General features: G+C 36.2%; 1 protein-coding gene across 1 annotated transcript in view; it reads right to left on the reverse strand.

Annotated features, from left to right (window-relative positions):
* Serpini2 (serpin family I member 2) overlaps window positions 1-15,685 on the reverse strand; it is a 27,715-nt gene that overhangs the window by 11,173 nt on the left and 857 nt on the right. The window contains exons 2-5 of the mRNA XM_031376030.1: window positions 8,241-8,471; window positions 6,389-6,583; window positions 6,118-6,310; window positions 924-1,021 (exon numbers count right to left, since the gene is read on the reverse strand). Coding sequence (XP_031231890.1) covers window positions 924-1,021; window positions 6,118-6,310; window positions 6,389-6,583; window positions 8,241-8,471 — 717 coding nt within the window. The remainder of the gene's footprint in view (window positions 1-923; window positions 1,022-6,117; window positions 6,311-6,388; window positions 6,584-8,240; window positions 8,472-15,685) is intronic.

Consider the following 15,685-nt stretch of genomic DNA (forward strand, 5'->3'; position numbering starts at 1 on the left):
TGTTTTTTTGTTTTTTTGAGGGGAAACTGGGAATGGAGAAATTCGCATATAAATAAAGAAATAAAAAATAATAATAATAAAAAAGAAGTGCTTGGTTATTATTGGTTGTGAAGGTGGCTAAGGTTGAGGGCATCCTAAAACAGCATTTTATTTAAATAATCAGTGTAAACTGTTAAGGTTAGTACTATAGCAATTGGCAAGAAGTCAGTTCCAATTGTCTCTGTGGAAGTGGGTAGCTGTTTATGTATGAAGGTGATAAAGAACTTCTATGGCACCTATGCAATTCTTTCACTCAAAGACCTTCTCCATTACACCCATGTCCCTAAAGGATTGGTGAGTGAGTAAGTTGATGAATACTTCTTCAAAGTCTAGATATTTTCATAGAAGTCCAAAAAGACTTCCTTCGGAATGTTATATGGTGATACATAATAGACTGGCAGGCTTATATCACTATGTTCTATATTGAAGAAAGAAGACTGAATTTTTAAAAGTGTATGTGGTATATATGCCACTACTTATTTCCTTTATTTAGTTATTTATTTTTCAATTATTACTTTTTGTCAAGGAAAAAGAATTAAATGAACATCTGGCATACCTGTAAGGAACTCAAAAAGGTGCTAGTCCCTAGTTGCATGTTAGCATGAACAATCCACCTCTATTTGCCATCCTGATGGCCTCTGCATGTAGCTTTGTATGTTTTAATATTACCAAATTGCCTTTGGAAACCATTTGTCCATCTGGGTTTGTTTCTTACCTGGCAGATACAGTGCATAATAATAAGAGGTTCAGCCTTACTACCATATTTATCACTATGCATATGCAAACTGAGACTGAGGGCTCTCTAATGTTCACATCAGTCTGCTAATATAATTCCAAGAAAACAGTCAACAGGACAATACAAAAATTACTCATCAGTAGCATACCTGTTATTCCAGAAAGATCACAGCCACCACTAAATATCTCAGTTACATTTAAAGAATATAATGCTTCTTTGAAGTCTAATTTTTGTTCTATTTTAAATCTGTTTCAAAAAAGATGAAGAAAAGATTACTAAAATACTCTTCACATTTACTAGGAAAAAAATTTATGAGATGGGTGACTTGGAAAAGCTTATACTGTAAATATTTGGCTTTCACCAGCCCAGTTTCATTTTCTTACTTCTCAAGTCATTTTTATCCAGTTCCATTAGTTGGTTCCACATTGCTAATAACTTACTTCCTAAATATATTGTTGATGGAGATGATGAATGGGATGATTTTAAAATAACAATTACCCAACAAAACAGTTCTATCTAAATTTCCTTGTTTAATGTCTTTATACAAAGTATGAGGTTTTTTTCTCCAGTTTTCTGTACTCACGATATTCTAATAAATATATGTCATGTCAGATACTGCAACACTATGAGCAAGACTCAGCAGTCAGCAATTCAGGAGGAAGATTATTGCAAGAGAGGCATTTATAACTCAAGATCCTTCCTATTTGTTCTCTCACTTGCTGCAATTCTCTTCTAATGTCTTAAAGTGGAAATATTATGTGCAGAAAACATTGGAAGGGAACCAGGTAAGATGGATAAGATTTATCAGGTCAAGGGAGAGAGCTGAACAGTCCTTTTAATACCAGGCCATAAGTTAAGACTCAAGCATGCAGCTCACCTGAATTCCTCATTTATGAAAAAGGAACTACACAGAAATTCTCGTAGATTCTCTTGGGTATAGATCTTCCAAAATAACTGCAGGCACTGAATCTCATGGTATCAATTGAGGTTTGGTCTGTTGCTATGTATTGTAATGCCAAATTCTGTACCCTTTTGCAAGCTTTTGTTATGCAAACCTTGTTCCTTGATTTAAAACTATTGCTTAAATAAAATTGACTATAGCCAATTACTGGAGGGATTAGAGGCTGGGGTTGGAGAAGAGAGGAAAGAAGAGAGACCAGGAGGAGAGAGAGGATGAATGAGAGAGAGACAGAGAGAGAGAGAGAGAGAGAGAGAGAGAGAGAGAGAGAGAGAGAGAGAGAGAGAGAGAGAGAGAGAGAGAGAGAGAGAGAGAGAGAGAAGGAAAGAGAGAGGAGGAGGAAGAGGAGAAAGAGGAGAAAGAGGAGGAAGAGGAAACCATATAAGGGAACATGACCCATGAGCTTGTGGCTAGGAGAAACAGCAAGTATCTGGGCTAGCCAGGCCAGCAGTTAGAAGAGTCAATTAGGTGTTACCTTCTTCCACTCTAGTAATTGTCAAAGCCAAATTAAAGAACCATAGACTGAGTCTATTTATTTTTAAGCTAATCAGGGATAAGTTTAAATTGCTTCTATTCCAGGTATCATTTAAAGAGAAAGGTGAAAGAACTAGTACATTTTTATTTCATAGATGCTTAGAGAATTGGCTTTTTTTTTAATTTTTAAAAGATATTATAAGCTTTTTTAAAACAGGGAACAGGAAATTGTTACAAAGTTTATTTCTAAGCTCAGAGATAAGGACAAGAGCTATGATTTAAACTCAGGTCCATATGGGTCAAAGCTAATATGCTGACTCTTTCTGTCTTCTAATCAAAATATAATTCCAAACCATGGTCTTGATCAATATATACAGTGTGAGCCATTATTCACCACAGTTGTGTTTCATCTCCCATCTACCTTCATCTAAACTAAAATTATCAAAAGAATAGCTAAAAATAAAAGAGTAACTAACAAAATTCTGGTTAGATAAATAGTACATTAAATGACCATAAAATAAAATACATTTTTTTTAAAAAGCACATGGCATCCTTAAATGGGAAAAATATGTGTTTCTTACATCAGTAACATTTCCCAGGACTCCTACCTCAAGAAAGGTCTCTGTACCCTGACAGACCCTTGTTTCAAGATAGGTTCACAGCTGTAGAGGACCCTGGATCTAACACCTCAGTAAAGTCAGTGGTTACAAATTTGATGATAAATCAACCTAATTCAATCTCAAATTTAATTGATGAGTATTGATTAAATTTCTTCACTGTAATTCTTCAAAGTAATGAATTACCTGTGGGAGCTCACAAAATAGTATGTATTTTGTAATATGCTAGATGTTCCAACTACTGAGTAACCAGGATTGTGGAGAATGTGAAAACTTAAAATCTATTGCTAGTGAAAATAGCTCATTTTATGCTACTATTTTCAACTTCTTTGTAATTTCTTCCTGGTAAAAAAATTAAGTGTGATTGTTTTAAAAGTATTCCCTGAATAGCAGTAAAGGTGAAAACTATATGTTCTAATATAGTTACTATTTTTAGATTAATAGCCCAGCAATTTCAGGATAATGACAAGAATACTGAAGACTTATTACAATGTCTAATAATGTGTAATTATCACTAGAAAGTCATTTAAATAATAGCTCTGCTCATAGAATAGTCCAGTGAAACCCACAGCAATAGAAATGCATTCAGCCATTTGATAAAAGCATAACCTAAGGCCAATAACTAATTATCCATAATTATTGCAGCCATGAATAAAGGGGATGAAGTGGCACTTCCATGGTTAGGCACTTGATATAGACCACAGTTTTTAATGTTTACAGAATTCCTTAGAAGTCAGTATTATCATTATCACTGACATACAAGGAAGGAATTGTAAGAAAGTTGATTTCCAAGCTCAAGGTCATGATAAGTACAAGAGCTATGATTTAAACTCAGGTCCATTAGGGTCAAAGCTAATATGCTGACTCTGTCTTCTAATCAAAATATAATTCTAAACTATGATCTTGATCAATATATACAGTGTGAGTCAGTATTCACCACAGTCATGTTTCATCTCCCATCTACCTTCATCTAAACTAAAATTATCAAAAGAATAGGTAAAAGTAAAAGAGTATGCAACAAAAATGCTGGTTAGATAAATATAAATTAAATAAACACAAGATAAAATATTTAGCATATGAAACATTGTTCATTTGCTTTACACATGGAATTTGCTCCCAAATCTCAGCATTGAGTTGAAATAAGTCTCTCACAGGTAAAAGCTACAGAAAATGAAAGAAAATCTGAATTTCTATTCCCAGATGGGCCCGGTCATGGTTTTCAGTCACTACTGTGAATTTGTCTCATTAGTTCCCTCTCCTATATACTGAGTGTTCTCATTAAATGGAGCAAAATTAAAACCTCTTGATATCTCCCTCTGAGTCCTTGCCCAATTATCAAAAGTCCCATTGTGTATAAAGTAGACTTTAGCTAACCTTGGATTATTTAAAGATGAAAGTAGTCAAACCAAATTTATAAAAACAAGGCATTAGTACTGAAATGTACATTCAAAGACTGGGAGGTGTTTCATGGAATAAAGTACTTGCTTCATCAGCATGAGAACACAGGTTTGACTTCACAGGACACATATAAAGGCTACAATGCAAAAGGTTGTGTTTAAAATTCCAGCATTCCTAAGGCAAAATAAGAGGCAGACACAGAGTAATAAAATAGCTACCTTGACAAACACATATTCAAGTAACAAGGTGCAAAGAGAGAAGGGACACCTGACCTCATCTTCTAATCTCTACACACAAATATTTACATTTATAGGCCCAGACATGTCATACAGACATAATATATGCACATATATGCAATCCTATATAAAGATAAAGTTCTGTGTAGGTAAGATTTACTAACATATTCTTGTATTTACATGTATGAGGTGCTTGCTCTCTTTTATCTACACACATAACATAAACATATTTCTCATGATACTTTTTATATACAGGAATCTGACCCATCATAGGCGTATGTTACACTCTCCAACCTAATAAAATTTAATTTCTAATATAGGCACAAGTTCTCATATTACATGTAGACAAAATATTATGAACTCTTGCTGATATCCAAGTATAAGAGAATATTTAAAATTAGTTTTTGGTATTTTATAGACAACAAAAGTTAACTCTGACACTAGTACATTTCACCTACTGTCAACCTTACAGGCTTTGATTCTCAACTCATTCTATGTCAAAGAGTGAAGGGGAAGTTTGACAAACAGGAGGTATAATCAGGATCAGTCTCATGTTCCTTCCTTCCTGTTGTCTCTTGTATATAAACACTATCCTTGTTGCCTGACATTGATCAAACTATGTTACAAAAGAGGCATTTAATTTTCCAACCACACAGGATATAGAATAGTGGGTGTTGTGCAGGGCCTGATTACTCTGCTAACTCCAAGGAATGTTGGACTCTACCAGAAGGTAAAAAGAGGCAAGGGCAGAGCTCTTGTAATAACTTGAGTTTGTAGTTTTAATCCAAAAATTACAAGAGAGTGAATTTCTGCTGTTTATATTAACTCGCTGTTTGCTTCTTTTTCATGATAGCTTAGAAATTTGATGACATTGATTAAATTGTTCCAACTTACCAAATCTACAATTAGCAGTTTACAAATCACTATGAACTCACTTGGATATAAAAGAAACACAGCACTGAAAATATATTTTAACACAGTGTTATAAAGCTGCAATGACAGCACTACAGAGGCTGGGGATCATGAATATGATACTAGCCTGGGCTACAAAGTGACTTCAGAATGAGCATTGGCTACACAACACATAGGTATCTTCCAAGGAGGGACTGAGATGGCTGAAACAAAGTCATCAGTTAACACAAATCTATTTACTCAGCCTATATAATGTTCTTTCCTGTTCATACATAAAACATAGTTTTTGAAAAAAAAAGTTAATTTGAGGAAAGTGTACTTCAAATCTTTGATTTCATGATTTAGTTCATAGGAGTAGAGATCAGATCTAGGAAAATTGAAGGGAAATTATGAGAAGCAAATGTATTCAAGGATATTAGAGAGTAGGGACTGGATCTGGGAGGATTGAGGAGAAATAGTGAGTAGAGACTATGTTTATCAATTGAGATAATTAATAAACTGTTACATAAAAATATATGAAGAAAATATATGAAGAATATGAAAAATATGAAGGTTAAAATATAAACTGTGCTATTTTGTTACCTCATTACCTCTGAAGGTTCTTTTATCTCTCAGAAGCATATTAGTCTGCATAACCATTGCTTCTTATTATAATTCCTTGCAATTTTAATGGACTGTTAATTACCTAAAACTGGCCAGAGGATTCTGTTTGTAACTCACAGGTCAGTAACACAGAACATGACCCACCGAGGGAGGCTGACTTCCACTTCCTCTTCATGCAGCTCAGAGAACCATCTCTGCATGTGATGAGCAGTAACTTGTTTTTCTACTTCTTCTATGTTCGTGTCTTCTGTGGGAAGAAGGATGACTAAACTGAACTCATCAGCCTTGTAAGGCAATTCCAAAACTTGCCATGTCATGGATGACTCAGAAAAATAACCTACAACAAAGGAAATTCATTAAACTTATTTGTCCGTTACTGAATCCATTATTTAAAATAGATAGGCTCTCATATTACCATATTTGACTCTCAACAGAGCCTTCATCATTGGAACCTTGACTGTGGAGCCATCTTTCTTATTAAAATCTGTCATCTCTGTGTCTTCTTTTCTGAATTTCTGTTTCCAATCCCCCTTAAAATAAATGGCATTTACCAGGACCAGACGAGTCAAGGGGCCAAATTCTTCCTCTGAAAACATATTTTTAATTTTTCCTATAAAGAGGACGGAGAACAAAGTAGAGAGAAAAAGTAAGTAGAAATCAATGGAACTTGCTAAAGTTGACTAAAGCAAAAAACGTCTTGCACAGAGTTATTTTCACCAGCGTATTGTATCATGTAGCTTTGGCAACTGTAAGAGCAGAATACTGTACAGGAATACTGCTAAGTACTTCACTAAGAAATAGGCATAAACAGAAACACCAGGAAATCAAAATGGAGAGTGTTCTAGGAAAAAGTGAACAGAGCTAGCTATAAACTCTCTGGTGAGATCATATCCATAAACTGTTGTTCAGACAAGAAGAGAATTATAATGTGTCTTTCTGCATATTTATCAGTATTATTCAGACCAAAGACATAGGTTGCCGATGAGGACAACCAGATTCAGGTCAGAGATACAACCAAACATACTACTCTTCTAGCTTCAGCCAGTGGCCAGTGCTTTGTCTGATTTTGAACCTCAAAAAAACCATCTATTCTCCTCTTATTTATCTGTGCAGTAAGCAATTCTTTGTTCATAACACTATTATTTTCTTTTTCACATCTTTATAAATTCTTCTGCTTGCCACTACATTACAATCTCAATGGATACCTCTCTGTGTTGGAGCCTGTCCATGAAGATTTAAGTAGCAACTCATAGAATCATAAATTTCTTCAGCATAACCATAATAAAAATCTGTTAAGGTCCAGTATATGCTTATTATGTTACATATGTTGTTACTAAAGCTTCAACTAACCAAAATATTTCAATGGTATCCCAATTTCAAAGAAAATCTAAGGTTACAATGTTCTAAACTTTGATCTCAAGTCTAAACTGACCTTAACCTTTATTTAATGATTTATTAATTTTTGCCACTTTGGGTCTAACAGGTTACTATATTGATGATAAGATTGTTAGCATTATTTTTAAACATTAACATAATCAGCTAAAATATTTACAGTATACTTGGGAAAGTGACATCTGGAATCGACATATCTAATATATTCCTGGACAAAGATAAGCTTCCTGTTTCCATACCTAAAAAAAAAAAAAAAATCAATGCTTGAACAAAAATCATTGCTGAAATTATCCCATTAAGAAAAGGAAGGCAGGGCTGGCGAGATGGCTCAGCGGGTAAGTACACTGACTGCTCTTCCGAAGGTCCTGAGTTCGGATTCCAACAACCACATGGTGGCTCACAACCACCGGTAATGAGATCTAACAAGGTCGTCTGGTGCATCTGAAGACAGCTGCAGTAAATTACACCAGAGCAAGCAATCTGGGCCAGAGAGAGAAGGGCCTGAGCGAGCGGGGGCGGAGTGAGCAGGCAGGCAGAGGTCCTGAGTTCAATTCCCAGCAGCCACACACGATCGCTCACAGCCATCTGTACAGCTACAGTGTACTCATACACATAAAGTAAATAAAAAAAAATAAATCTTCAAAAAAAAAGAAGGCATCTGGAAATTAGTAGAGGAATCAATATACTTTTCAAAGCAATTCAAAGTTTCACTGGGTTGTATAGTCTAGAATTAATTTAAATGACAGTGAGGTGAAATGGAAGATTCTGTCTCTTTGATACACAGTGCAAGGGGAAAACATTCAGCCACTCTTTAAGATATTAAAAGCTATGAATCCAACAGGAAACAACAGTTTTATGAAAATGGGAAACTTTACCATCTGTTTTGCTTTCTACCCAGGTGCTTATTGCCTGTGCAGAAGTCTTTGCATCCAGAAAATCCACCAGTTTTGTAGCACTCTGAAAAAACTCCTTGTTGCTATGGAGATACTTTTCCTTCACAATGAATCCTTCTTGAAGGTAGAGGGCACTGGCAAGATTAAATGTAAATTCCTGCTTCGTCTTTGAGATGGCTGAAAAAAGTGACTTCAGCCCAGAAAATTCCTCTCCTACAAAATAATTACAGCATATACTCACATATTGAGCAACACACAAGCAATAGCTTCTTGGCTCGGTTCTGATTTATATCACCAATTTCTCATGCTGAGACATAGCTCACCATGGAAAGTCACTATAAAGACTTTGAACATTTACCTCCTATAGAATATGGATTTTACAGAAAAATCAATTATACTGAACAAAAATATGACCATGGAAATTTCATCTTTTCAGTAACAAAATTATGAATTCATGCAGGCTGAAGGAAATCCCCATTCTCTAATGACATTTCTATCATTTCATAGCAGGAAATTTCCATTTAAGACTCTTCTTGGGTCGTTCTCCTCTGCCCCCACCCGGTCCAGTCTTCCTCATCAATTGTTTGACACTCCCTGCCTGCTCACCTCATCTCAGTTTCCTTGTTTCAGTGGACTGGGCTGCTCTGCCCTTTAGAGGGTTGAGGTTGGATCAGTTCTGTAACAAACATTTATCCACTTCAAGGTGCAGCTCCTTAGCTAGCATTTGTGACATTAGCAGTGCTGTGCAACCAGCCCTCTGTCTGTTCCCAAAACATGCTCAGCACTTCAAAAGAAGTCCTGGACCCATTAAGCACTAAGCAGGGAGGCGTCCCCCGACTCCTCCACAGCCACTGGCAACCACTAATTTGCTTTGTGTCCCTATGAATTGAATTATTCGTAGTGTTTATATTAATGAATTTTACAGTGTTTTATATATACAACTTTGTACCTTTTGTGTCTGCCTGGCAGGTGCTTATTAATGTTTATTCATATTGTACTGTGTATCAGCACTTTAGTCCTCAGTCCCTTGTCTGTATATGACCTGATCTGTTTCCACCTTTTGGCTACTGTGGGTAGTGGTGCTGCCATCGGTCATGGACAGAGATGTCTCACTGCTATGTCTTGTTCTTTTGTAACTCTGAAGGATAATCTACCTACATGAAATTTGCCTCTGTAAGCAAATGCACATGTATGTTTGTTTTTCCTTTTTCCCTAAGAAGAAATGGAAACTAGGTCTGTCAGTTCTGAAAGAGGTTAGCAAAGGGACAGGTGATCGTGATCATCACTGGTGTAAACCTATACTGAGGTCCTGCTGGTGCTCTTCAACAAAGATTTGACCTCCTTCAAGCATGATAGTCACATTTGCCACCAGAGTGACAGAGTGACTGGAGCATCCTGGACATTGCTTGGGAGTGGGTGCCCACACTTGGAAGAAGTGAACTGGCCCAGTGAACAGTCACAAAGAACTTAAGCTCAGCCTTCAGAGTCAAGCAGATCTGACCTCAGCACTGCCAGTTTTGCTGTCCTTCCTCCTTTAGCTCTGTAAGTGATCTGTTCAGGTACAATAAGCGGAATGTTTTGCTAAAACACTAAAGGGTATTAATGAACAGTTTTTCAATGATACTTTTCATTCAGTTTTAAGAAAACATTGCTCTTTGCTGAAGAACTGCATTTGTTCAGGTTTCAAGGTTTACAAGATAAGCCCTATAATCATCTCTGAATTTAAATAAAAATCTGAAGTGCCTGTTTGTTCAGATTCAGAAATTTGCATATTTTGGCTATCTACAGGAACAGTAAAAGCCTTTAACCCATTCCAACCATAGCTACTAGGTAGAGTCAATTTAAGTCATTACCACCAGCTGATTATTTATTGGTGAGTGGTTCTTAGCATAGTATCTTGCATGACTCTAAGACTTGTCTACTCCAATGGTTCCTTCCATATTTACAATGGGAAATACACAATAATCATTTTCAAATGTTACAAGCATTTGTGAACTTCAGATTTAATCCTAGAACTGAGTCATGAAGCCAGACACAGTTTCAGATAATGGGTTATTTCTGAGCTTCATTACATTTTCAGTAAAAACAAAGCAAAACAACAACAAAAACTGAAATGACAGTTCTGTAACTTTAAACTTGATAATATTTTACTAATATCTGTTAAACAAAACAAAAATAATTCAACATTAAAAAATATTCATTGAATAGAATTATTGAGAAAGCTGGGGTGATGGCTCACTCAGTCAAGTGCCTGCTAGACAAGCAAACAGACTTGAGTTCAATTATTACCATATAAAAGCCAAGAAAGGCATTTCTTGCCTAGAAATCCCAGCACTTGTAGACAGAGACAGAGGACAGAGACAGTGCCTGAGGTTTGCTCTCCATCCACTGTAGCCAAATTGGTGAGCCTAGGTTCAGTGAGAGAATCTATCTTAAACAATAAGGTTGAGAGCAATAGAATAAGTCACCTGACATAGACCTCTGACCTCACAAGCACAGGCACAGCCATGTGTAAACAGTAAGAGGAATGTACACAAACACACACAAACACATGCACACATACACACAAATACACATACACACACACACACACAAGTACAATTACTACTGAAAACTTCTTTGTAGGTATGTAAAGCACGAGATAAAGCACAAGAGTGTACACATCCTTTAATTATAAAACTAGAGAATGTGCTCTTTGTGTGATTAGTGGATCTAACACAGGGGACCTGCCTCCACATGCTTTGCATCTTGCTCAGCTGGCTGCAAGCTATGTTTTGGTCCCTGATACACCCATGGTCTGGAGTTCTTGAATACGCACAGCCAGCACAGAAAGGCATGCTAGAACTATTGGATTATCTTTGAAACTTTGGATTTTCTACCCACTGGAACACAGACAAAGACATGCAAGATTTTAAATATAGACTGGAGGACCTCCACTGACAACCCTTGTTTTGTTTTGTTTTGTTTGTTTTGTTTTGTTTTTTACAAAGAGATTAAGAAAGTTAAACTATTTTGATGAGTTATGCAAAGATTCTGGATGCTTTTATTCGTTGCTATTTGGAGCTTTAATGGCAAATTTCAGCAGTGAGGAGGTAGCGACAGAGAGGACTTTCCAAATAAAAGCATGAAAGCTTATGCAAAAGAATTAATGACAAAGACAAAGTGAAAGAATTCTAAAGTAATTTTCAGGCATTTATGATGTATGGACACATTTCAAGGGTGATGGGGAAAACAGAGAGGAAGAGAAGAACATCAGTTGTCAGAGGAAATAGAATAATGCCATGTAGTTAAGGTCTAAGACCTTTGACAAAGAGCTGACCTTTGATAAATTACTGAGCACCTAAATCAATAGAAAACTATCACCAACTATTACACAAGTGAAGGAGACTATAAAATTATTGGCCTTATAAACTTGATTAAATTTACAGGTTAATGACCTCATTTAACACAGATCAAAGAGAATGCATATGCATGGCTGCTAATCAGCAATGAGAAAAACATTTAATTTCTTAAAATAGAACCTTGGAACCCAGATGAGAGAGTGAATCAGTTGGATTGTACCAGCCCTCTAGAAATCATTTTAAAATTCTGGCACTGTTTTATAGTTGTCTTTGGCGACTTTCTGGGTTCTTCTTTCTTCCACCCTTTTTTTACCCTTTTCGTTCCACCCTTCCAAACCCTACCATTAGACAGGAGAGATAAAAATAGAGATGAAGGTGGCAATGTTATCCCTAGACTAATTTCTGCTGATTAGGGTCATCAAGTTCCTTGTTAAAGTTTGTTCTTCCTGTCGTGATATCTAATTTTTGTTGTTATCTTCTTGTTGTTTATTCTTTGTGCACAATTAATTAACAAACTGTGCCCAACAGCAACCAACCAACAACAACCTTACACCCACAACCACACCACCACCTTAGCTCTTGGGTCCCTAGCATTTATAACCTCTGAAAAGTCCTCCAGAGTTCCAAATATCACACAATCACAGAAACTGTCTGCAGCTGGCAAAATTATTCCCCTGCTTGAGCATGAGGTAAATTATAGTCAGCTGCTGCAGAAAATCTGAACCAGCCGCATATGCCACACCTGGAATTAAAATGAAAACATATTCTATAATATTTCTGTGTTTTTCAAAGGAACCAAAACTCCAAAATTGTCACTATACTAGTTCTCTTCTCCTGATGTCAAAAAACCCAAATGTCAGATATGTGTGCAGGTGATCCAAAGAGAAGTCCTAGGAGCAGGGAAGTAGCTAGGTCTATGACTGCCTTGCCATTGATTTGATCCCAAAATCAAACATTAAAAAAAAAAAGAAAGAAAGAAGGAAAGAGAGAGAGAGAGAGAGAGAGAGAAAGGAAGGAAGGAAGAAAGAAAGAAAGAAAGAAAGAAAGAAAGAAAGAAAGAAAGAAAGAAAATGCGAGGCATCCTGACACACAGTTATGATCTTAGCACAGCAGAGACAAAAACAGATGCATCCTTGGAACTCCCTGTTCAGACATCTTAGTATCACATTCCTTGCCAGTCATAAACTACCTCAAAAAAGGGAGTGTGTAGGAGACTGAAGAGATGCTCAGCAGTTAAGAGCTCATACGACTCTCCCAGAGGACTAAAGTTCAGTTCTCAAAGCTACCATGACAGGGACTCACAACATCTGCTGTTACCCCAGCAACATGTACCCCCAACACCACTGTCCTCCACAGGCACCTGCATTCGTGTACACACACACAAACACACACAAACACACACACACACACACAGAGAGGGTATCACACAGACACAGTTTTAAATAATAAAAATAAATTGTTTTAAAAACAATTCTTGAAGAACAGCACTCTCTTCTGGCCTCCAAATGCTCATATATGTACACATGTTTGCATGCCTTGCACGTGCGCGCAGACACACATACACACTCATACACATACAGACTGAGTATTATAGATTGTTACAACCAAATGATCCACACAAATCCCCTAATCCAAACCTCATATCTTATATGAGGTTAAAGAATGAGAGTCATAGAGGTGAGAAAAATTGAAAAGTAACATGACGGGAAAAATTATAAGGATTTTTTTTTCAGAGCAAGGATCAAAATTCATTTCAAATATTCTTCTATTTATTTGTAGTGCTGGGAACTAAATCTGGTGCATGAAGCATGCTGGACAGGCAGTCTAATATTAGCTGTACCCACCCTTAGGTTTTCTTTTCATGCTTCACTGAGTAAATAGAAATATTTCCAGTGCAGCCTTTAACTAATCAATAGCCTTTTTCAGAGACATTATCAGATGTTCAGCACAATTAAGAAGGTAAGTTTTTGGCATACACTTTGATGCTCAGGTAATGTTTAAGTAGTGAACACCTTGGGAGTCTCAGTTGTACAAGGATGCTAGCAGTTATATTTGTCTTTCAAGACCTATAGAATAAACCAGGCATTAACAAGAAATAATAAAGCAAGAACCACACATTGGTAACAGGACAGAAAGATTAATATAGAAGATTTAACAGATAGTATACTTTTAAAATCAGTGATGGTGGAGGTGGGACATGAAGGCTCAATGATTAAGAACATTTGCTATTCTTCCTTAGGACTTGAGTTTTCTTCCCAGGAAACACTGGGTACTTCACAACAATCTCTATCTTCATCTCCAGGCTTTTGATATCCTCTTCTACTACCTACAGGTTCTTATCCATGCAAACTACACACACATACATATAATTTTAAATAAAAAGTAATTTATAAAAAATACAATTATTGAGATATTGACAGGAGGATCAACAGTGAGGTAAGTCAGTGAGATTCATCTCAAGAATTAATTCTAGGAAGATACTGAAATAAGCCATAATCAAAATATATTATGTTCCAACACAATATTATTTTTAAAAAGTAAAAATGGGGCATGAGGAGATGGCTCAATAAAATGTTTACTGCATAAATATGAAGACTTGATTTTGACCCCAAAATCCATGTAAAATCTGGTATTGCAGTGTGCAGTTGTATTCCAAGCACTGACAAATAAAGGAACATCCCTGTACCTTGCTGGCTACAGTCTAGAGAAATAATGTAGCTCCAGAATAATTAGTGAGAGGTCCTGTCTCAAAAAAAAAAAAAAAAAAAGGTAGAACACAACTAAAAAGAAGTTTGACGCCCACCTCTGTCGTCCACATGCACATATATGTACACTCATGTTAATGCACACATACACACAAATCAAAATTAATTGGAAAATGTGATGAACATAATAAAACAATTTAGATAAAGACAAGATTTGTGCCTTTTTTGTGCTTGCTTCTCCTTTGTTCTAGTTCCCACCTGACTGCAGGCACTGCCTGCTGGCTGTCTCAGCCCATACTGAACTCTGACATCACCTTCTTCTCATGTCAGACAGTGTGGAGACTCCTCTCCATTTCCTTATCATTCGACCCTCATTGCTCACCTCTTGGATGTGTATCTTCTTTTAGTTTTTCTTTTCTCTCTTTTATGTTCCAACTTCTCTTTCACTATTTTGCCTTTTGACTTTCTTTTTTCTTTAGTACTTATCATCTTTTTGAGTCTTTCTATCACTTAGAAAGTGAACTGCAGAAATAGTTGGTGAATTCTGCTTACTGCTTGGCCATCCATGTATATACTCTTACAAGGAAAATACAAAAATTTCCTTGGTAAGACTCACTTCATTGATTTGGGAAATATAACTGGCCAAAGTATTGAGCTCCCTTTGCTTGGTTTTTCTCATCTGTCCAGCAGGGGTGTATGTATCTTATAGAGTGATTAAAGACATTAAATTGGATTGCTTGCACATGTAAGCAAGATTTGGAGACACTACTTTCATGTTTGGTGATACCTCATTATTATTACTGTGATTTTTACATTCACATCTCACCATTCTTAAGATATTTATGTTCCCATCTAAGATGAATCTATCTGGGAATTTAATTTCAGAGGCCTATTTTGATAGCTTATCATAGAATCAGCTTTGCATACATTCATAAACAATATATTACTTTCAAAACAGAACCATGAGCTGTAATGTGCCTGGGAGTAGAGTGTTGGGACTTGCTGGAATTAATCAAGATGACTACGGTAGCTTCATTATACATTACTCACAAAGAAAAAGTCATTTAGCTTATTAGCAGTACTCCTTCTCTGCAAACTTCATTTAATTTCAAACGCAGCAACTTACGCCTTGCCAATACTTTCAGGAAAACAAATTCCTAAGTGCAGATAAACCATGCTAAGGAAAATTAATTGTGGTTGTAATATCTAAACTCTCAAATCAAAAAATCTAGATGTCTCTTCTGCCATTCATGATATGCTCTGTGACAGTGATATAAAGGCTTAAACCTCAGGCCACTATGAAGAAAAAGTGTGACCTGCATAACCAGGGGGTTGTTTCTGACCGGATGTCAATTCACCAACACAGGACAAAAGAAGATTC

The sequence above is a fragment of the Mastomys coucha genome, unplaced genomic scaffold (genome assembly GCF_008632895.1).
Source record: "Mastomys coucha isolate ucsf_1 unplaced genomic scaffold, UCSF_Mcou_1 pScaffold16, whole genome shotgun sequence".
NCBI classification, from domain to species: domain Eukaryota; kingdom Metazoa; phylum Chordata; class Mammalia; order Rodentia; family Muridae; genus Mastomys; species Mastomys coucha.